General features: G+C 44.1%; 3 protein-coding genes across 3 annotated transcripts in view; all 3 read right to left on the bottom strand.

Moving 5' to 3' along the window:
* LOC309564355 (uncharacterized protein) overlaps positions 1-23,089 on the bottom strand; it is a gene marked incomplete at its 3' end in the record, with an annotated part of 715,072 nt that overhangs the window by 163,245 nt on the left and 528,738 nt on the right.
* Positions 1-23,089, bottom strand: part of LOC309563353 (uncharacterized protein) — a gene marked incomplete at its 3' end in the record, with an annotated part of 522,832 nt that overhangs the window by 125,249 nt on the left and 374,494 nt on the right.
* Positions 882-23,089, bottom strand: part of LOC309563355 (uncharacterized protein) — a 23,504-nt gene continuing 1,296 nt past the window's right edge. The window contains exons 2-8 of the mRNA XM_082267749.1: positions 18,331-18,410; positions 13,571-13,668; positions 13,348-13,474; positions 12,797-12,880; positions 11,090-11,187; positions 4,595-4,694; positions 882-2,189 (exon numbers count right to left, since the gene is read on the bottom strand). Of these exons, the coding sequence (XP_082123875.1) occupies positions 931-2,189; positions 4,595-4,694; positions 11,090-11,187; positions 12,797-12,880; positions 13,348-13,474; positions 13,571-13,668; positions 18,331-18,364 (1,800 nt within the window). The 5' untranslated portion in view covers positions 18,365-18,410 and the 3' untranslated portion in view covers positions 882-930. The remainder of the gene's footprint in view (positions 2,190-4,594; positions 4,695-11,089; positions 11,188-12,796; positions 12,881-13,347; positions 13,475-13,570; positions 13,669-18,330; positions 18,411-23,089) is intronic.

Below are 23,089 nucleotides of genomic sequence, written 5' to 3'. Positions count from 1 at the left end.
GGCTATGTGATCCTGCTATATATAGGATCGTATGTCTCTGTGATTACTTCACAAGCCACGCCCCCTGATAGCATCACGCCCCTAGGGATACATTTAACCCACTGATCACCAGTATGTTAAAATCCTTCCCTGCCAGTGTCATTTTTACAGTAACAGTGCATATTTTTAGCACTGATTATTGTAGTAATGTCACTGGTACCCCCAAAAGTGTAAATGTCAGGTAAGGGTCCGATCTGTTCGCTGCAATGTCGCAGTCCCGCAAAAAAAAAAAAAAAAAAAAAAAAAATCGCAGAACGCCGCCATTTCTATTAAAATAAAAAATCAATAAAAATGACATAAATCTTTCCCGTAGTTAGTAAACGCGATAACTTTTACGCAAACCAATCAAAAAACGCTTATTGCGATTTTATTTACCCAAAATATGTAGTAGAAAACAAATCGGCCTAAAATGTTTTGATTTTTACATATTTTTTTTTGGAGAATTTCATATAAAAGAATGTGAAAAATATTGTAATTTTTTAAAAATTGTCGCTCTTTTTTTGTTTATTGCCAAAAATATGTAGCAGAATACATATTGGCCTAAACTGATGAAAAAATATTGATTTTTATTTTTTTTTTTTTATTGGGAATAGTTTGTAGCCGAATTTTTTCAGAATTGTCGCTCTTTTTTTGTTTATAGCGCAAAAAATAAAAATCGCACAGGTGATCAAATCCCACCAAAAGAAAGCTCTGTTCGTGGGAAAGAAAGGACGTCAATTTCATTTGGGTACAGCGTCGCGCGACCGCGCAATTGTCCATTAAAATAACCCAGTGCCGAATCGCAAAATAGGGCCTGGTCATTCAGCAGCCAAATCCTCCGGGGCTAAAGTGGGTAATTTAAAATGTAAAAGGTCAGTTTATTTCTGAGTGTCATCATCTTCCTAACGTTACTCAGCTGCCGCTTCCGGACTCAGAAACGTCTCGTCCCGTGTGCGAACTTAGATGTGTCATAAGGGAAAAGCGCTCTGAAAACTGTTTGCTGCATTCAGAACACGAATAGGGATGATCCCCGCTGTGAATTTTTTCATGTCGAACTAAGTCAGACTTCTGGGTAAAAGCCCTCCCGCATTCAGAACACGAATAGGGCCGATCGCCAGTGTGGATCCTTTGATGAGTGACCAGGTTCGATCTGTCGGTAAAGCATTTCCCGCACTCCAAACAGGAATAGGGCTTCTCCCCTCTGTGAACCTTCTCGTGGGTAAGAAGATACGACTTCCGAGAAAAACATTTCCCGCATTCGGCGCAGGAAAACGGTTTCTCCCCTGTGTGTGACCTCTGATGCGTTATGAGCGTTTCTTTGCGGGTGAAACATTTGCCGCATTCTGAACAGGAAAAAGGCTTTTCAGCTCGGTGGCTTCTCTCGTGAATTACTAGATTGGACCTCTCTGTAAAACACTTCCCGCACTCTGAACAGGAAAACGGCTTCTCACCTCGGTGGCTTCTCTGGTGCGTTAGAAGTTGTTTCCTCCACGAAAAACATTTCCCGCACTCAGCACATGAAAAGGGCTTCTCTCCTGAGTGGTTTCTCTGATGGGAAATCAAGTGCCCTCTTTGGGTGAAAGATTTCCCGCACCCGGAACAGGAAAACGGCTTCTCAGCCCTGTGCGTTCTCTCGTGCGTGACGAGGTTGGATCCCACGCTGAAGCATTTCCCGCAAACGGAGCAAGAGTATGGCTTCTCCCCGGTGTGAACTTTCTCATGTGTGATGAGGTTTGACTTCCGGGAGAAACATTTCCCACACTTGGGACAAGAGAATGGCTTCTCTCCTGTGTGAGTTTTTTGATGCCTGATGACGTCTGACTTCTGTACAAAACATTTCCCGCATTCAGAACAGGAAAAGGGTGTGTCGCCACTGTGCCACGCTTGATGCCTCCGGAGAAGACATTTCTGGGTAAAACTCTTCCCACACTCAGAACATGAATACATCTTCCCTGCGGCATGAGTCTTCTGGTGTGAAGTGAGTTCATCTCTGCTATCAAAACGTTCGCCACACCTAGAACACGGAAACATTCTCATCCCTATGTGTACAGTGATGATAGATGAGGGATCAGGGGAAGTCCCCCCATGTGTGTCGCATGGAATGTCATCGTCTTCTGTTTTATTGTTGACAGCGGGATGCTTCTCCGTGTTGCATCTTTTATATCGTCCATCTGGAAGACAAGCAAATAATAACAATAAGGAAAAAAAGAAAAAAAAAAGTTTTTTTAGGATTAATCCTTACAAAAAAAAAAAAATACTATATATATATATATATATATATATATATATATATATATATATATATATATATATATATATATATATATATATATATACTTTGTATATAACTATAAATATACTGTATATACTCGAGTCACGGTCTCACTTACCTGTTCTCCGGTCAGTGCACATGCGTCGCCGCCGCTCGGGAAATCCTGTACACGTTCGGCTATTCCCGGGCAGACGGCGCATGCGCGCTGATGTGTTGGCGCCGGGCGGCGACATTTTTAAATGTAAGGCGCCTCATCGAAAGGTGAGACTCCTCCTCAGCCCCTGCATCTCCTCAGGAGATGCAATGCTGCGGGCAGGGCATGTACCATGCCTGCAGCACTGCATCTCCTGTGCCATGCCTGCACCATCTCCTGTATCATTCCTGTACCATCTACTGTACCATGCCTGAACCATCGCCTGTGCCATGCCTGTACCATCTCCTGTGCCATGCCTGAACCATCTCCTGTGCCTTGCCTGTACCATCTCCTGTACCATGCCAGAACCATCTCCTGTGCCATGCCTGTACTATCTCCTGTACCATGCCTGAACCATCTCTTGTGCCATGCCTGAACCATCTCCTGTGCCATGCCTGAACCATCTCCTGTACCATGCCAGAACCATCTCCTGTACCATGCCAGAACCATCTCCTGTACCATGCCTGAACCATCGCCTGTGCCATGCCTGTACTATCTCCTGTGCCATGCCTGTACCATCCCCTGCACCATGCCTGTACTATCTCCTGTGCCATGCCAGAACCATCTCCTGTACCATGCCTAAACCATCTCCTGTACCATGCCAGAACCATCTCCTGTACCATGCCAGAACCATCTACTGTACCATGCCAGAACCATCTCCTGTACCATGCCAGAACCATCTCCTGTACCATGCCAGAACCATCTACTGTACCATGCCAGAACCATCTCCTGTACCATGCCAGAACCATCTCCTGTACCATGCCTGTACCATCTCCTCTACCATGCCAGAACCATCTCCTGTACCATGTCTGTACCATCTCCTGTACCATGCCTGAACCATCTCCTGTACCCTGCCAGAACCATCTCCTGTACCCTGCCAGAACCATCTCCTGTACCATGCTAGAACCATCTCCTGTACCATGCCAGAACCATCTCCTGTACCATGCCTGAACCATCTCCTGTACCATGCCTGAACCATCTCCTGTACCATGCCTGAACCATCTCCTGTACCATGCTGGAACCATCTCCTGTGCCATGCCTTAACCATCTCCTGTGCCATGCCTTAACCATCTCCTGTGCCATGGCTGAACCATCTCCTGTGCCATGGCTGAACCATCTCCTGTGCCATGCCTGTATCATCCCCTGTACCATGCCTGTACCATCTCCTGTACCATGCCTGAACCATCTCCTGTGCCATGCCTGTACTATCTCCTGTGCCATGCCTGTACTATCTCCTGTGCCATGCCTGTACCATCCCCTGTACCATGCCTGTACCATGCCTGAAACATCTCCTGTACCATACCTAAACCATCTCCTGTATCATGCCTGTACCATCTCCTGTACCATACCCACAGCCCTGCATCTCCTGTACCATGTCCACAGCCCCTGCACCATGCCTGCAGCCCCTGTTTTGGGTCTCGTGGTGGTCCAGTTGGGTCCAGTAGCTGCTGCATTTCCCACCCTTGGCTTATACTCGAGTCAATACGTTTTCCAAGTTTTTTGTGGTAAAATTAGGTGCCTCGGCTTATATTTGGGTCGGCTTATACTTGAGTATATACAGTATATATATATATATATATATATATATATATATATATATATATACAAACAAACACACACTATCACTATATTGTCAAAAAAGTATTGGGACACCGGCTTTTACACACACATGAACTTTAATGGCATCCCAGTCTTAGTCCGTAGGGTTCAATATGGGGCCGGCCCACCCTTTGCAGCTATAACAGCTTCAACTCTTCTGGGAAGGCTGTCCACAAGGTTTAGGAGTGTGTCTATGGGAATGTTTGACCATTCTTCCAGAAGCGCATTTGTGAGGTCAGGCACTGATGTTGGACGAGAAGGCCTGGCTCACAGTCTCCGCTCTAATTCATCCCGAAGATGTTCTATCGGGTTGAGGTCAGGACAGTCAAGTTCCTCCATCCCCTGTCTATGTCTTTATGGTCCTTGCTTTGTGCACTGGTCCAAATCATTTGGTGGAGGGTGGGGGTGGGGATTATGGTGTGGGGGTTGTTTTTCAGTGGTTGGGCTTGTTCTATCCAAAACTAAAAAAACTCATTTTGGCTAGAGTTGGGCTTTAAAGGTTCATTACTCACCCGAGCCTATCTCTGAAGAATTTCCCTCTGCCTTACATAACTCATCACCCCTCCCATATGTCTCGTCTGTTTCTTCTTTAACAGTAATTAGATTTGTATCCTGAATAACAAAAAAGGACACAAAAGTAACTGAAAATAGAATTTTTTTAATAGTTTTAAAATATAGAATAATAATATTAAACAGCTAATCAGGTCTAAAAATATAAAAATAGGCTTTTGCTGCAATACTTACCTTCTCTCCAGAACTGTTTCCCACAGAAAGTCCTCTCTGCTGCGTTCCAGGTTAAATGATGGCCATTGTCATTCAACCCACTTCCTGTGAGCCCATCATGTGTCACCCAGAGAGAAGGGCTGGCTTCATAATGTCGGCTCTGCTCTCTGCAGTACTGAAGACTGCCTTCTTCTGAAGGAGAATAGGAAGGACCCCAGGGCATCACATGACCTGCCAAAATACTGCTTAACCACTTTAAGATCGGAAGATTTTGCTGCTCAATGACCAGGCCACTTTTATCAACTTGGCACTGTGCAACTTTAACTGACAATTGCGCAGTCATGCAATGCTGTACCCAAACGAAATTGACGTCCTTTTTTCTCACAAACAGAGCTTTCCTTCGGTGGTATTTGATCACCTCTGCGCTTTTTATTTTTTGCGATATTAATAAAAAAAGAGCGAAAATTTTGCGAAAAATTTACATTTTCTACTTTGACAGTTAAAAAATATCCAATATATTCAATTTTTGTCATATATTTAGGCCAAAATGTATTTAGCTACATATCTTTGACAAAAAAATTTCTCAATGAGCGTATTTTTATCCACTTTAAGACCAGAAGATTTTACCCCCTTCCTGACCAGGCCATATTTTGCTATTCGGCACTGCGTTAACGGGCAATTGCGCGGTCATGCAATGTTGTACCCAAACAAAATTTAAGTCCTTTTTTCCCCCCACAAATAGAGCTTTCTTTTGGTGGTATTTGATCACCTGCGCAATTTTAAATTTTTGCGCTGTAAACAAAAAATGAGCGACAATTTTGAAAAAAAGAAATAAAATATTTTTCACATTCTGATATATAACATTCCCCAAAAAAAAATGTAAAAATCAAAATTTTTTAACATTTTAGGCCAATTTGTTTTCTGCCACATATTTTTGGTAAAAAAAAAAAATCGCAATAAGCGTATTTTGATTGGTTTGCGCAAAAGTTAGTTTACTAACTACGGGAAAGATTTATGTAATATTTTTTGATTTTTTTTTTTATAGTAATGGTGGCGATCTGCAATTTTTTGCGGGACTGCGACATTGCAGCGGACAGATCGGACCCCTGACTGACATTTTTGACACTTTTGGGGGGACCAGTGACATTACTACAGTAATCAGTGCTAAAAATGTGCACTGTTACTGTAATAATGGCACTGGCAGGGAAGGGGTTAACACTGTTGGTGATCAAGGGGTTAAATGTATGCCTCATGCTTACTGACGTATGTGGGGGGAGGGGGTTCGGCGACACAGACAGAGATCGCAGGTTCAGCTATGCTGAATCCTGTGATCTCCTCCTGTCTGTCACAGAGAAGATCCGCCTGCTTTGTTTACACAAGCGGGCGGATCTTCTCACACTTTCCCCGACGATCGGGGAAGAGAGGCGGCGATTGCCGCCTCTCCTCCTCCAGCCCGACTCACGCTGTGTCTAAACACAGCGGGAGCGAGCCTCTGGCGGCGCGCGTGCGCCGCTGAGAGGACTAGGAGTCCAGCGACGTAAGTCTACGTCGCTGGACCCAGGGGAGCCAACCTGCCACAGTAGTAGTACTTTGAGCGATCGGCAAGTGGTTATTTAACTACTTGCAGACTGCCTGCCCAATGTACTGCGGACGAGAAGCCCCTACAGGCAAATCGACGTACTGGGACATCGCTGCTTGTTTCCGGGTGTGGGGTGCCTGGAACAGGGCTCTGTACTGAGGGAACAATCTCTGTTTCTTATCCCTGCAAAGCAGGGATAAGAAACAAAGAGATTATTAGTAAAAAAAAGCGACACATATTGCACACATTACACATTGTTAGGCACACAGTTAACCCCTTGATCACCCTAGATGTTAACCCCTTCCCAGCCAATGTCACCAGTACACTGATCACTGTATAAGTGTCACTGGTGATGTTAGTGGCAGTAAGTTAGTTCCCGTCCAGCGTCAGTTAGTTATTACAAATTTTACCATGTTCATTGTATTGTTGTCTGTAAGGGGGATGTTTGTTCTCTTTTTTTTACATAGGATGCATCCGCTCCTGAAGAATTGGAACCTATTCCATGAAACGCGTAGAGCTTGCCACAATGCATTCCTTTATAACAATTTTTTATTTATCTACTACGTGATTTTTTTTATATGCTAATTGTAGCCATTACTCCACCCGTTCATGCCTTGCCAGCTCTTTAGGATCTAATATTTATGTTGTTTTAATTGTATTATTATACCCATTACCATATGTATGTACTTGTACTTATACTATGTACTGCCCTTTTGGATATTTGTATTGATGATGATGACATATATCATTAAATTGTTTTTCTTTGGTATCATGTTGTGTACCCACCTATATACCTATATACAGTAATCCCCCGCTACATCGCGGTTCAGTTTTTGCGGTCCCGGTAATTCGCGGTTTTTTTTGTAATGTTATTTTACTATATAAATCATTAAAAATGAAAGATTTTTGTGTTTTTCATAGCTCTTGCTATGTCTCTAAGTATCTTTTATGTGTTTAAATGAGTTTCTATTGTTTTAAAAGTGTGTTTAAAGACCTTAAAATGCTTCTACACGTACAGTGACAGTAAAAAAATCATGCCTACAATGCATTTTAATAGGGTTTTTCTATTTCGCGGAATTTCACTTTTCGCGGCTGGGTCCGGAACGTAACCCCCGCAATGGAGGGGGGTTTACTGTACTACAATACAGTCATATTATACACCCCAACCGTTTGTACACACTTCACACAAAGTCCCAATTGTTCCCCCTTCTTTCCTTCATTCCCTTAGTGTTAGGGATGCTAGGCCATCGGCTTCTTGTACTATGTTACTATGTTGTGGATTCGTCCTTACATCATTTATTTTACCATATGTTACACATTACGCCGATTGCCCTATGTACCTTTTAACCACTTGCCGACCGCCGCAAGTGCATACACTGCGGCGGGCAGCCCCAGCCAGGCAAAGTGACGTACCGGTACGTCACTAGCCAGTCAATGGCTTGTGAGCCAATAGCGGGCGAGCACGCGCCCGCCCCGGCTCGTTCCCTAACAAGTCAGTGCGTGTGACCGGCGGACCCGATGTCCGCCGGTCACTCGCAATCGTTCGCCGGGAAGGGAGAAAGGCAGGCGGCTAATGTAAACAAGCCGCCTGTCATTCTCCCCTGTGTAAAAATCAGACGGTTCTACTATACAGGACCGTTGATCTCTGTTCTTACACTAGTAGCCATGTCCCATCACAGTTAGAAACACGCCCCTAGGACACACTTAACCCCTCCCTCTCCAATACAGTTAACCCCTTCCCTGCCAGTGTAATTTTTACAGTAACAGTGCATATGTATAGCACTGATTACTGCAGTAATGTCACTGGTACCCCCAAAAGTGTCAAAAATGTCAGTCAAGGGTCCGATCTGTCTGCCGAAATGTCGCAGTCCCGCAAAAAAAAAAAATCGCAGATCGCGGCCATTACTCGTTAAAAAAAAAAACACCAAAAATGACAGAAATCTTTCCCTTTGTTAGTAAACGCGATAACTTTTGCACAAACCAATCAAAATACGCTTTTTGCGATTTTTTTTTTTACCAAACATATGTAGCATAAAACAAATTGGCCGAAAATTTTTAAAAAATTTAGATTTTTACATTTTTTTTGGGGAATTTCATATAAAAAATGTGAAAAATATTGTTATTTTTGCAAAATTGACGCTCTTTTGTTTATAGCGCATGATCAAAAAATCGCACAGGTGATCAAATACCACCAAAGGAAAGCTGTTTGTGGGAAAAAAAGGACGTCAAATTCGTTTAGGTACAGCATCGCACGACCGCGCAATTGTCCGTTAAAGTCACGCAGTAAAAAATCGCAAAAAACACCCTGGTCAGGAAGGGGGTAAAATCTTCCGGGGCTTAAGTGGTTAATTCATATTCCCTCCCCTATTTTTTCTTCAGCGTCAGTGTCAGATTGACCGCCCCACCATCGCAGCCCCACTATAGGTTGCTGATCACTGCCATTACTAGTATTTAAATAAAATTTCCAGTATATATACCATCATTTGTATAACTTTCACGCAAACCGATCAATATACACTTTTTGGGATTTTTCTTATCAAAGACATGTAGCAGAATACATTTTGGCCTAAAAAATGAAGAATTTAACATATTTTTTATTGTATATGTTTTATAGCAGAAGGTAAAACTATTGGGTTTTTTCAACATTTTTCGGTCTTTTTTTCATTTATATAATAAAAATAACCCAGTGGTATAGCCATGTGCAGAATGGAAAAATTTGTTACGTTTCGTTTTGGATAGATTCATTATGTTACTAATTTAGTTTCTTTGTTTCTTTGTTTAGTTTAGTTTCATTAAAAATAGTTTCATTTATTAATTTTCTAACTAATTCTACTTTTTCAGAACGATTAGAATTTGGATCAAAAACAATCAACCGATTTGATGTCAGGTATATTGGGGGTGATTAAATAATAAAAAAAAAAAATGGATTTAAAGAGCCACATACTGTATATTCAGTCTCATATAGATTCTGAACAGCATAGTTTCCATCTTGTTTAAAGGTGAATGAAAGTTCATATGTTCTGTTGTAAAATGTCTCTTACAAGAGAGAGTAGAATCTCAACAGTGGTCTTTGTATCCCTTTTGTCATAAATAAGGTGATACATTGACATCTCAATCAGATAAGACTCAGTCAGCCTGACGCTATACCTGATGTAAGGGGGTGATATCTCCTTGATTGTCTGTATTCTAAAGATGAACAATAGGTTCATTTAGAATATATATTTTTAAGATACATTATTATGCCGGCAATAGAAAAAAAATAAAAAAAAACGGCGTAGGGTTCCCCCAAGATCCATACCAAACCCTTATCCGAGCATGCAGCCTGGCAGGTCAGGAAAGGGGGATGGGGGGGGGGGGGTGAGTGAGCACCCCCCCCCTCTTGAACCATACCATGTTGACGGGGTCAAGGGCCTCTTCCCGACAACCCTGGGCTGTGGTTGTCAGGTTCTGCGGGCGGGGGGCTTATTAGAAAATGGAACCCCCTTTAACAAGGGGGCCCCCAGATCCCGCCCCCCCCCAATGTAAATGGGTATCGGGTACATCGTACCCCTACCATTTCACCAAAAAAGTGTCAAAAAGTAAGAACCACAGGAAACAGTTTTTGACAAGTCCTTTATTATAAATAATATTATTGTCAATCACGACGCCCGCCGGACTCGAAAAATAGAAAAAATAATGCTTCACCTCCTGGGAGGCCTCCTGTTGTCTGCTCGCTCTGCGCTTTGACAGTTCTTATATAGGCAAGAGGCAGGGCCACCTGGTTACGTCACCCAGTTGCACCACCCCTTCTGACGTCACGTGATTGCCATTTTTTTCCTTCATTTGTAATTGCCAGCGTTTTTATTTATTTTTTTACATTCAGCTGTCAGCGGGGAACCCGGCCCACTCCTTAACAACCAGCTATTGGGGGGGGGACCCCACATTGCATCTGAAAAATACAGCATGTGATACCACTACCAAGACCCTGGTGATAAATATTGCATCTTTTTTTACTTTCTGTTCCGTTTATGAATTGACCTTAACAGTTTACCGCATTTTTTTTTTATTTGCGATATTTACCAATACATTTTTCATTTTACGCTAAATACCGCAGAATCTTTATTTTTTTTTTGTGAATTGGACATTTTTTTAACACATCCGATAACTTATGCAAATGAGTCACGTGACCGTGTAACAGCATGCAGCAATCTTTAGTGAATTGACCCCCTATATCTTTAATTCAATTTTACTTTTGGGTTATCTGAACCTTGAATACATCATGGAAGGAGCCAGCACCAAACAAAGGCCTCATTCTATGGGGCGATCTTTATGTCTGGAGGTAAGAGATTTAACCCACACATACTGAAAGGCTTCTTCACAGTAAGAGCTGTGAAAATGTGGATTAGATTCCCTCAAGAACTGGTTGTGGCCAAGTAATAACACCAAAGATTGTTGATCCAGGGAATATCGGATTGCCTCCTGGAGGATCAGTAAGGACATTTTTTCCCACTGGAGCAAATTGGATCATGCTTCATTGGGTTTTTTGCCTTCCTCTGGATCAGCTGTGGGTATAAGGATGCATATATGGAGGTTTTCTGTGTATTTATCTTTCTATTGATCGAATTAGATGGCTTTTTTCAACCTGCCTAACTGTTAACGTTTTACACCCATTTATATAAGCAACTGCCCCCCCGTATCATTTGACAAGGCTCTGGGTTCCACCCACCTGATCATCTTGAGGGATCTTGTGACATCCCTGTGTGGCATCTTGAGAATAAAGAGGACTGGGACTTCTCTCTGGGGTATTTCTATTACTAGATCCAACTGTAAGAAACAGGTTTATATTTTTATGATCATAATTATTAGAGCTGTAGAGAGCAGGGTCTAAAATCAGTAATGCAGGGTGCAGAGTCAGGAGTCCGTAACGCAGGTGCCAGAATGATGAGTCAGTAGTGCATGGTGCAAAGGTAGAGAAACAGTAATCCAGAAGTCAGTAATGAAGAGTGCAGGATCAGGAGTTAGTATTGCAGGATGCAGAAGCCAAGTGTTATGAGTGCAGTGCGCAAGCTTAGGAGTCAGTAATGCAGGGTCAGAAATCCATAATGCAGAACACCGGGTTAGAAGTCAGTAGTACAAGGTAAAAAGGTAGCGAGTCAATAACGCAGAGTGCAGGATCAAGAGTTGGTAGTGCTGGGTCAGGAGTCCATAATGCAGGATGCAGAGTCAGAAATCAATAATCCAGAGTGCAAGGTCAGGAGTCAGTAGTGCAGGGTCAGAAATCCATAATGCAGAACACCGGGTTAGAAGTCAGTAGTACAGGGTAAAAAGGTAGCGAGTCAATAACGCAGAGTGCAGGATGAAGAGTTGGTAGTGCTGGGTCAGGAGTCCATAATGCAGGATGCAGAGTCAGAAATCAATAATCCAGGGTGCAAGGTCAGGAGTCAGTAGTGCAGGGTCAGAAATCCATAATGCAGAACACCGGGTTAGAAGTCAGTAGTACAGGGTAAAAAGGTAGCGAGTCAATAACGCAGAGTGCAGGATCAAGAGTCGTTAGTGCTGGGTCAGGAGTCCATAATGCAGGATGCAGAGTCAGAAATCAATAATCCAGGGTTCCAGGTCAGGAGTCAGTAGTGCTGGGACAGGAATCCATAATACAGGGTGCAGGATTAGGAGTCAGTAGTGCAGGGTCAGAAGTCAAAAATTGCCAGGTGCAGGGTCAGTAATTCATAATACTTTGTTCAAGGTCAGGAGTCAGTAGTGCAGAGTCAGGAATGCAGGGTGTGGAGTCACTGCAAAGTTGAAGTGTGAGGAATCAGTAATGAAGAGTGCAGGGCTCAAGAGTCAGTAATCCAAGATATAGAGTCAGATGTTAGTAATGCACAGTGCACGGCTCAGAAGTCAAAAGTGCAGGGTGTAGAGTCAGAGGTCCGTAATGCAGGGTGTAGGGTACGGAGTCAGTAATGCAGGGTGTAGGGTCAGAGGTCCGTAATGCAGGGTGTAGGGTCAGGAGTCAGTAATGCAGGGTGTAGGGTCAGGAGTCAGTAATGCAGGGTGTAGGGTCAGGAGTCAGTAAAGCAGGGTGTAGGTCAGGAGTCAGAAATGCAGGGTGTAGGGTCAGGAGTCAGTAATGCAGGGTGTAGGGTCAGGAGTCAGTAATGCAGGGTGTAGGGTCAGGAGTCAGTAATGCAGGGTGTAGGGTCAGGAGTCAGTAAAGCAGGGTGTAGGTCAGGAGTCAGAAATGCAGGGTGTAGGGTCAGGAGTCAGTAATGCAGGGTGTAGGGTCAGGAGTCAGTAATGCAGGGTGTAGGGTCAGGAGTCAGTAATCCAGGGTGTAGGGTCAAAGGTCCGTAATGCAGGGTGTAGGGTCAGGAGTCAGTAATGCAAAGTGTCTTCTGAGCAAAAATATTATGTGCAATTTTCCTCTATGGCTCACCTCTGCTGATCTCTATAGGAACTTCCTCCTCCTTAATCCTTACACGTCCATCTTCCTCTTCCTCAGCTTTGACGTCTCTGGTGTCTGTGAATAAAGATGAGAGTGAAGCCCCCTGTACTGAGATGTATGAGAGACCCCAGAGAGTGTGTGTGGGGGGAGACTGGTCACGTCTCTTGGCTGGTAACACACAATGACATGATGTGAGGAGGAGAGCCGGAGTCTAATAGAGGCTGATGGCTCCTGACTCCCCCACTGGGCACATACTGTCCCCCCATTACTGACAGAGGGGGGGGGGGAGAAGAGATTGTTGTAGTGACTGAACAAGGAGAATCTGGGATTCTTCTCTGGATTTAGACTGCGTTCACATCTGAGGGACGCAACGCGTTTGGCACCAAAGTGTCTTATGAACCTTTCTTTTGGCACTGAGCCAAATGCGTTTTTGCCGGTTTTTGTGGGGTTCCATTAGGTGCCATCAACAAATAAGAGATTGTTGTAGTGACTGAGCAAGGAGAATCTGGGACTCTTCTCTGGATTTACTGTTTATTACTCACCTGTGCTGATCTCTGGAGGAACGTCCTCCTTGAATTGCTGATCACCCATCTCATACATCTCCTCCTCTTCTTCTTCTTCTTCTTCTTCCTCTTCTTCTTCAACTTTGACAACAATGACTCCCTCACCCTAAGTAAAACATGTTCTGTTCTTTGTAAAAGCATTCTTATTATAGGAAGAAACATAATAATATAAATTTTAATTTAATCGCTCAATTCCTCTTACCTGATAATCCTGGATAATCGTTTGATGTTCCTGTGTGGAGTCCCGGGAATACAGAGGACGGGGACATCTCTCTGGGGGATTTCTGTTACTGGATCCATCTGTAGGAAACATATACACTGAGGGGAGCACATGTTCAAGGCAACCAATCAGCTTCCAGCTTTCAATTTCAGAGCATCACTGAACAAGCTAAATCTAGAAGCTGATTGGCTACTATGCACAGCTGCTTCAGATTCTTTTTCTTCTCCAGTTTTGGTAAATTTCCCAATTGTTTCTGAGGGCAATTTATTAAAACTGAATGGTTCATATTCCCATCGCACGTGTTCCTGGATATAGGCACATGTGTTATGGGCGCTGCAGCGATCACCAGCTGGACACTGGACCTATCACAGATAAGTATACATGTTCACCAGCACACCATAGATCTTACATAGCAGTCCAAAAAACTTTTTATTGCAAAAACATCACATCACATCAGGAGAAGTGCACTTAGGATTTACCCCTTTTCATGACCAGGCCATTTTTTGCGATACTGCACTGCATTACTTTAACCACTTCTGGACCGGAAGGATTTTCCCCCTTAATGACCAGGCCCTATTTTGCGACTCTGACCTGCGTTACTTTAACAGACAATTGCGATGCTGTACCTAAATAAAATTGTTGTCCTTTTTTCCCACAAACAGAGCTTTCTTTTGGTGGTATTTGATCACCTGTGCGATTTTTATTTTTTGCGCTATAAACAAAAAAAGAGCAACAATTTTGAAAAAAAAAAATATATATTTTTCACTTTCTGCTATATAACATTCCCAAAAAAATGTAAAGATCAAAATTTTTTAACATATTATAGGCCAATTAGTTTTCTGCTACATATTTTTGGTAAAAAAAAAAAAAAAATCGCAATAAGCTTATTTTGATTTGTTTGCGCAAAACTTATCGCGTCTACTAACTACGGAAAAGATTGATGCCATTTTTATTGTTTTATTATTTACTATTAATGGCGGCAATCTGAGATCTCATTGCGGCGGACAGATCGGACCCCTAACTGACATTTTTGACACATTTGGGGGGACCAGTGACATTACTACAGTAATCAGTGCTAAAAATGTGCACTGTTAGTGTAATAATGACACTGGCAGGGAAGAGGTTAACCCTGTGGGTGATCAAGGGGTTAAAAGTGAGCCTAGGGGAGTGACTCTAACTGTAAAGGGGTGGGGCTTGTGAAATGATCACAGAGACATGAGATCCTATATAGAAGGATCACAGGCGCTCTGTGATCATTCCAGAGAGAAGAACGGTCGGCTGTGTTTACAACAGCTGCCTGTTCTTCTCTCTCAGCGGGGAACGATCGCAGGTGGCAGGCGGCAATCAGAGCCGCCTGTCCCGTGCATCGGAGTCCCCTAGCTTCAGGCGCGTGACCGACGTATACCTACGTCGGTTCATGCAGGCGGTCCTTAACTGGTTGACTGACAATTGCGCAGTCGTGCAACTCTGTACCCAAATAAAATTGATGTAATTTTTTCCCCCCACAAATAGAGCTTTCTTTTGGTGCTATTTGATCACCTCTGTGGTTTTTCTGCTACATATTTTTGGTAAAAAAAGTCCCAATAAGCGTATATTGATTGCTTTACGTGAAGATTATCGCGTCTACAAATTATGGGATATATTTATGGATTTTTTTTTTATATACTAGTAATGGCGGCAATCAGCGACGTATAGTGGGACTACGATATTGCGGCAAACTATCAGACACTAACTGACACTTTTGAAACTTTGTGGGAACCAGTGACACTAATATAGTGATCAGTGCTAAAAATATGCACTATACTAATGACACTGGCTGAAAGGAAACACAGAAGAGCGCCTCTAAGTGTAGTAGTTTATTGATATAAGAAGGAAATCAGCCAAAGGTAAACTCACATAACATCAAGGGATAAAAGGCTCTTAGGAAAGGTGACGATCCAACAGATGGGGGAAAAAGGCGTCCAAGCGTGGGGTACACAGTCCCGCCGGCGAGTGTAGTGTGATCCCGGAAGCAAGCTAGGTGGGGAGCAGCGTGGGCCGCAACGCCGGCTGGAGTGTGACGTCACCGAGGAGGGGAGAACACAACGCGTTTCTGAGCATGCGAAAGGAAATGCGAGGAAAGGTGACGATCCAGCAGATGGGGGAAAAAAAGAAACTTGAGAAAGGAGAGCGCATGCTCTATACGAGCCCTGCACATGCTCAGAAACGCCTTGTGTTCTCACCTCCTCAGTGACGTCACACGCCAGCCGGCGTTGCGGCCCACCCTGCTCTCAACCTAGCTTGCTCCCGGGATCACACTACACTCGCCGGCAGGACTCCGGCTTTTGGATGACGGCTGTGTACCCCAGGCTTGGACACTTTTTTTCCCATCTGTTGGATCGTCACCTTTCCAAAGAGGCTTTTATCCCTTGATGTTATGTGAGTTTACATTTGGCTGATTTCCTTCTTATATCAATAAACTGCTACACTTAGAGGCGCTCTTTGTGTTTCCTTTTTGCTTGATCTAGAGCCCTCTTCACTCTTGGGGGAGAGCTTTCGCCCTAGTGTCTGACCACTTCTCATCTACTCCAGCCTGTTTATGGACATTGTTATAGACATTAATTGCATTTAGCCTAAATTGTGGAGCTTCTGAGCGCTGGAATTTTACCTTTGTTAATGACACTGCCTGGGAAGGGGGTTAAACATCTAGGGCGATTAAAGGGGGTAACTGTGTGCCTAGCCAGTGTTTTTGTGTACACTGTGTGCTGCTTTCACTAAGGAAAAAGACCGATTGTAGTCTCCGCTTTGCAGAGACACAGAATACATCCCTTCCCCCTGTTAGAACTGAGATAAGCCTTTTTTATACCGGCATATCTCAGTTCTCCATGTTTTACTACCAATCAGCAGGTGGCAGATGATATCGAGCCACCGGGACCCGCAGATCAGCTTCTGCTGTGAATTATCACAGCTGAAGTGGCCCGGTGGCAGTGCACCCCCTGCAGGCGGAAATGCATATAAGAGATTCTGCCCACAGTTGCTGCCCCGTAGCAGTAAAAGTGCTGTAGGGCGGTTTATCATGTGGTTAAAGTCTATCAAAAATGCTAAATCATATATTCTTGTCCACATTGTATTTCAATTTTTTCTAACCTACTCATATTAACCCAAACAGTCGTGAAGTCTGTAAAGATGTGAAGATCCCCACACATTTATTGCCATGTATTAACTATGCCCTGTGAGTAGACACTGCCATGTCACACATTTTACAGAGCCTGCCTTCTGAAATACAGATGCGCTGAGAGGAGGAGTTTCAGGAGGCGGAGTCAGTACAGGAATCACAGCTTGCAGCTAGCAAGGTACCATGGGATATGTAGTCCTTAGAAATTGAATGTAAACAGCAGAGGAGAAGCTGTATGTATGAAAGTGTATGCTGTGACCATAGAACTCCTTAAAGCTTTAACCACTTACGGACCTCCCACCATGTATTTACGTCGGTAGTTTGACATTAAATACCGGGGTCATGGTAGCAGATAGCTGCCATAACCCTGGTATTTTTTTAAACGGCTGGCGGTCTGCTTTAATATAAGGGTGGTCCCAGCAGCGGATTTGCTGCAAAATCACCTTTATGGGCGGCAGGAGAGGTCGTTCTCCCTGCTTACCGGATCCGTCGGTAGCGGGGAAAATGATCCGGTCCGCTGTCCTCTCAGGCAGGAAGTCAAGTGAGGGCAAAATGGCCCTCACTCAACTCTATGGCCTTGGGGGACTGGAGCGACGTCATACGTCGCTTCCTAGCAACGATTTTCATCATGAAAAAAAATTACTATTTTTTTTTTCTTTTTTAGTGTAGATGTGAGATGTGAGGTCCTTTTGACCCCAGATCTCACATTAAAGAGGACCTGTCCTGCTTATTTCTATTACAAGGGATGTTTACATTCCTTGTAATCGGGATAAAAGTGATCAAAACATATTTTTTAAAAGAACAGCTTAAAAATAAAAAAACAAAAGATAAAATAAAGAGGAAAAAAAAAATTAGGGCGCCCCATCCCCGTTAGCTCGCGCGCAGAAGTGGAATGCAAACGCAAGTCGCGCCCACATGTAAACAGTGTTCAAACCACACATGTGAGGTATCACCACGATCGTTAGAGCGAGAGCAATAATTTGACCTGTAACTCTGAACTGGTAACCTGTAGACATTTTTAAAGTGTCCCCTATGAGGATTTTTAAGTACCAACGTTTTTCGCCATTCCAGGAGCGTGCGCAATTTTGAAGCATGACATGTTGGGTATCTATTTACTTGGCATAACATTATCTTTCACATTATAGAAAAAAATTGGGTTAACTTTACTGTTTTCGTATTTTTTAACTAAAAAAAAGTGTATTTTTTCCCAAAAAATTGTGTTTGTAAGACCGCTGCGCAAAATTGGTGTGATAAAAAGTATTGCAACAATCCCTATTTTATTCTCTAGGTTCTCTGCTAAAAAAAATTATATATATATATATATACAATGTTTGGGGGTTCTAAGTATTTTTCTAGCAAAAAAACAGATTTTAACTTGTAAACAACAAGTGTCAGAAAAAGGCCTAGTCTAGAAGTGGTTAAAAATGAAGGATAGAAGCTGATTGGTTGCCATGCACAGCTGCTCCGGATTCTGGCTGCTTCAATTTCAATAAATTCCCTTTTATGTCTTTATATCAGAGGATGTGTGTATCTAGGGGGATCCTCAACACTCTTCTCTCCTTTACAAGAAATGAAAGTCTCCTCTTACCCGGTGATGTGAGGGGCGGCCGCTTCTCCATCATGACGCCCTGGTATAGTTGCTTCTAAATATTCCCACAGTTCTCCTGCCTGAGTTTGGACAAAATACAAATGAAAACCATAAAAAAAAAAAAATTTAAATAAACAGAAGTGCATTATAAAAGTAAAATATTTCCAAACTGTATAACATAATTCATATACCCTTTATTTGAACTACGCACTTCTATCATCTGGGTAAAAGTCCCTATACCAACACATAGGAATGTATTCATAAAAGGTGTGCAGAACTATTCATCTTGTAAACTGCATGTACATTTTTTCTATGTGAATGAGACAAAATCAAATGTTATTAGGCGATTTCCTCTCCAGGTCGAATGTTCTTCTTGAGTGAACCAGGAAAATCCTGCATTATGCCCACTAGATGGACCCGATGATCATAGGAAGCAATTACTTAATTACTATGATCACCAGCTACATCTAAAGGTGGTATTTTCCTGATTGCTTCAAAATAAGCCACAATGCTGTCAGCTGCTGTGCAAGCTCATTCCATTGACTGTTGGACTCCCTGTGTGAGGGATCCAATAGGCAGCCCAATGCCCAGCTGAAGAAGCGCATAAGGCAGGCTGGCAACGCTACTACTAATTGATAGGCAATGGCTTGGGGTTGTCAGCCTGGAAAACAACGTGGTGGTACTGGTAGGATCTCCAAGAAGTCAATGGAAGGAACTCTGCCCCATCATTGGTGTCAATGGAAGGAATCGTGCCCCGTGGTTAATGTCAATGGGAGGAATTCTGCTCCATTGTTGGTGTGAATGAATGAAATAGTGCCCCGTCATTGGTGTGAATGGAAGGCCTTCTGTCCCGTTGTTGGTATCAATGGAAGGAGTTGTGTCCCATTGTTGGTGTCAATGGAAGGAATAAAGCCCCATTGTTGGTGTCAATGGAAGGAATAAAGCCCCATTGTTGGTGTCAATGGAAGGAATAGTACCCCATCATTGTCAATGGAAGGAATTCTGCCTCATTGTTGGTGTCAATGGAAGGAATTCTGCCCCACCGTTAATGTAAGTGGAAGGAAACCTGCTCCATTGTTGGTATCAGTGGAAGGAATTCTACCCCATTGTTGGTGTCAATGGTAGGAAATCTGCCCCATTGTTGGTGTCAATGGAAGGATTTCTGTCCCATTGTTGGTGTCAATGGAAGGATTTTGCCCCCATTGTTGGTGTCAGTAGCTGTGCCTACTACGGTTATGAGAATCATCTCTCCTTGCTGCGCCTACTACTGCCCCAAGGATCATCTCCCTTGCTGTGCTTATTTCTGCCCTGAGGATACCCTCCCCTTTCAGTGCCTATTACTGCCCCAAGGATCATCATCGTTTTCTGTGCCTTTTACTGCCCCGGGTATTATCATCCCTTGCTGTACCTATTACTGCCTCGACGATCACCTCCCTTGCTGTGCCTATTACTGCCCCCAAGGATCATCTGCCCTTTCAGTGCCTGTTACTGACCCGAGGATCGCCTCAATGCTGTGCCTATTACTGCCCCAAGGATCATCTTCCCTTGCAGTGCCTATTACTGCCCTGAGGATGATCACCCCTTTCTGTGCCTTTTACTGTCCCGAGGATCATCTCCCTTTGCTGTGCTATTAATGCCCAGAGGATCATCATTCCTCGCTGTGCCTATTACTGCCCCAAAGATCATCTCCCCCTTGCTGTGCCTATTACTGCCCCAAGGATCATCTCCCCTTGTTGTGCCTAATACTTCCCCGAGGCTCATCATCCCTTGCTGTGCCTATTACTGCTCCAAAGATCATCTCCCCCTTGCTGTGCCTATTTCTGCCCAAGGATCACATGCCTTTGCTGTGCCTAATACTGCCCTGAAGTGCATTATCCCTTGCAGTGCCAATTACTGCCCTGATTATCATCCCTTGCAGTGCCAAATACTGCCCAAGCATCATCATCCCTTGCTGTGCATATTACTGCCCCAAGGTTCATATCCCCTTGCTGTGTCTATTACTGCCCTAAGGATCATCTCCCCTTGCTGTGCCTATTATTGCCCCAAGGATTATTGTCCCTTGCTGTGCTTCTTACTGCCCTGAGGATTATCTCCCCTTGCAGTGCCTATTACTGCCCCAAGGATCATCTTCCCTTGCAGTGCCTATTACTGCCCTGAGAATGATCACCCCTTTCTGTGCCTTTTACTGCCTCGAGAATCATCTCCCCTTGCAGTGCCTATTAATACCCCGAGGATAATCATTCCTCGCTGTGCCTATTTCTGCCCCAAAGATCATCTCCCCCTTGCTGTGTCTATTACTGCCCCAAGGATCATCTCCCCTTGCTATGCCTATTACTGCCCCAAGGATCATCTCCCCTTGCTATGCCTATTACTGCCCCAAGGATCATCTCCCCCTTGCTGTGCCTATTACTGCCCCAAGGATCATCGTCCCTTGCTGTGCCTATTACTGCCCTGAGGATGATCACCCCTTTCTGTGCCTTTTACTGCCTCGAGAATCATCTCCCCTTGCAGTGCCTATTAATGCCCCGCGGATCATCATCCCTGGCTGTGCCTATTACTGCCCCAAGGTTCATCTCCCCTTGCTGTGTCTATTTCTGCCCTGAGGATTACCTCCCCTTGCTGTGCCTATTACTGCCCCAAGGATCATCGTCCCTTGCTGTACTTCTTACTGCCCCGAGGATTATCTCCCCTTGCAGTGCCTATTACTGCCCTGAGGTTCATCATCTTTTGCTGTGCCTATTACTGCCCGAGGATCATCTCCCCTTGCTGGGCCATATAGCTACCCGTTAACCACCTTCTGCCTGCAGGTTTCTCGCTATATTTACTATATTACAATAATAATAGAAATGTAATAAGGCCATCTTGGTACACCCCGCACTGCTCAGCGCCAAACTGATTATATAGTAAAATAGACTATTTCACTCAGTCGCGGTGAAATAGTCTATTTCAGTATATAAGAGTTTACTGCTAAAATAAATGTAAAATTCAAGACTTGCGTGGGTGTAAGAAGATGTCCGCCGCTGCTTCGTGTTCTGTCAGATTAGGAAAACTATTGGAAGGCATCGCGGCCATATTGGAATGCATGGTGCATGCGCAGTAAGTTGTTCTTGTCCGAGCGTCACTTGCAGAATCTGATAGGTAGCGCTATTCTGATAGAACAGCGGAAATGACGTACACTCACAAAACAATCCTCAAGATTAGAGATTGACCGATTATCGGCAACACCGATATATCGAGGGCCGATATGCACTTTCCCCTATATATCGGAAGCGGCCCCTGAGGTTACCGAGATTGCCGATATTTCGGGAAAGTGCTGTACCGGAGTCATGCCTGCAGCTAGAGGCATCACCCCAGTACCGGCGTCCATAGCCGATGGTCGGCTGACTTGTAATGAAAACCGATGTGGCTGAGAAGCCACTCGGCTGTCATCACAAGGAGCGGGAGGGGATGCCCCACTTCCGCCGCCTTCTGCGGCTCGTCCAGGTCTCCCCTCCCACCCTACCTCCCCTGCCGCCACCGAAGAGAAGACCCGGTGTAGCATGAAGATGTGTCCCCGTGAAAGCCGGTGTACTGTAATGTTAAAAACCCTACCCCGTGAAAATTCCCTACCCTCATTACTTCCTGTGCACGTACGTCATGCATCAACTGTGCCGCTTCCCAGTGCGCATGCTCAGACAGTAAATGATCGGCTCACACCGGAAGTGAGGAGGGTAGGGAATTCTCACGGGGTAGGGTTTTTTTAACGTTACAACGACTTCCCGTGAAATAACCCTACCCTCGTTCCCAGTGCTTAAAGTGTTGGGTTAGCAAATAATGTCGGCTTCCCGTAAAAATTCCCTACCCTCGTTCCCCGGCGGGTCGAGGAAAATGTAAAAGTGTCTCCTAATGGAGGAAAATTTAAAATACATAAATATATATTTTTTTTCATTCCATTTCGATGAATATATATACATTTTCTTCGTCCAGGTCTCCCCTCCCACCCTACCTCCCCTGCCGCCACCGAAGAGAAGACCCGGTGTAGCATGAAGATGTGTCCCCGTGAAAGCCGGTGTAATGTTAAAAACCCTACCCCGTGAAAATTCCCTACCCTCATTACTTCCTGTGCACGTACGTCATGCATCAGCTGAGCCGCTTCCCAGTGCGCATGCTCAGACAGTAAATGATCGGCTCACACCGGAAGTGAGGAGGGTAGGGAATTCTCACGGGGTAGGGTTTTTTTAACGTTACAATGGCTTCCCGTGAAATAACCCTACCCTCGTTCCCAGTGCTTAAAGTGTTGGGTTAGCAAATAATGTCGGCTTCCCGTGAAAATACCCTACCCTCGTTCCCTGGCACGTCGAGGAAAATGTAAAAGTGTCTCCTAATGGAGGGAAATTTAAAATACATAAATATATATTTTTTATCATTCCATTTCGATTAATAAATATACATTTTCTTCCGTTAGGAAGCACTTTTAAATTTTTCTGGACCCGCCGGGGAACGAGGGTAGGATATTTTGACGGGAAGCTGCCGCTTTAAGAACTGGGAAGGAGGGTAGGGTTTTTTCACGGAAGCCGAGATCATTTACTGTGCGCGCATGCGCGATGGGAAGAGGCTCAGCTGATGCCTGACGTACCCTCACCGGAAGTGACGAGGGTAGGGGTTTTTTTAACGGAACACCGGCATCCCTGCCGCAAGTGCACATGCGCCGGTCTCCATGTAAAAACCCGGAAGTGATGTTATGACATCACTTCCCGGTACTCGGCGCCGAATTAAAAAA

The sequence above is a fragment of the Pelophylax lessonae genome (genome assembly GCF_965119305.1).
Source record: "Pelophylax lessonae genome assembly, chromosome: 9".
Lineage (NCBI taxonomy): Eukaryota > Metazoa > Chordata > Amphibia > Anura > Ranidae > Pelophylax > Pelophylax lessonae.
Note: the sequence above shows the minus strand (reverse complement) of the source record. Positions and strands in the feature narration are given on the sequence as shown.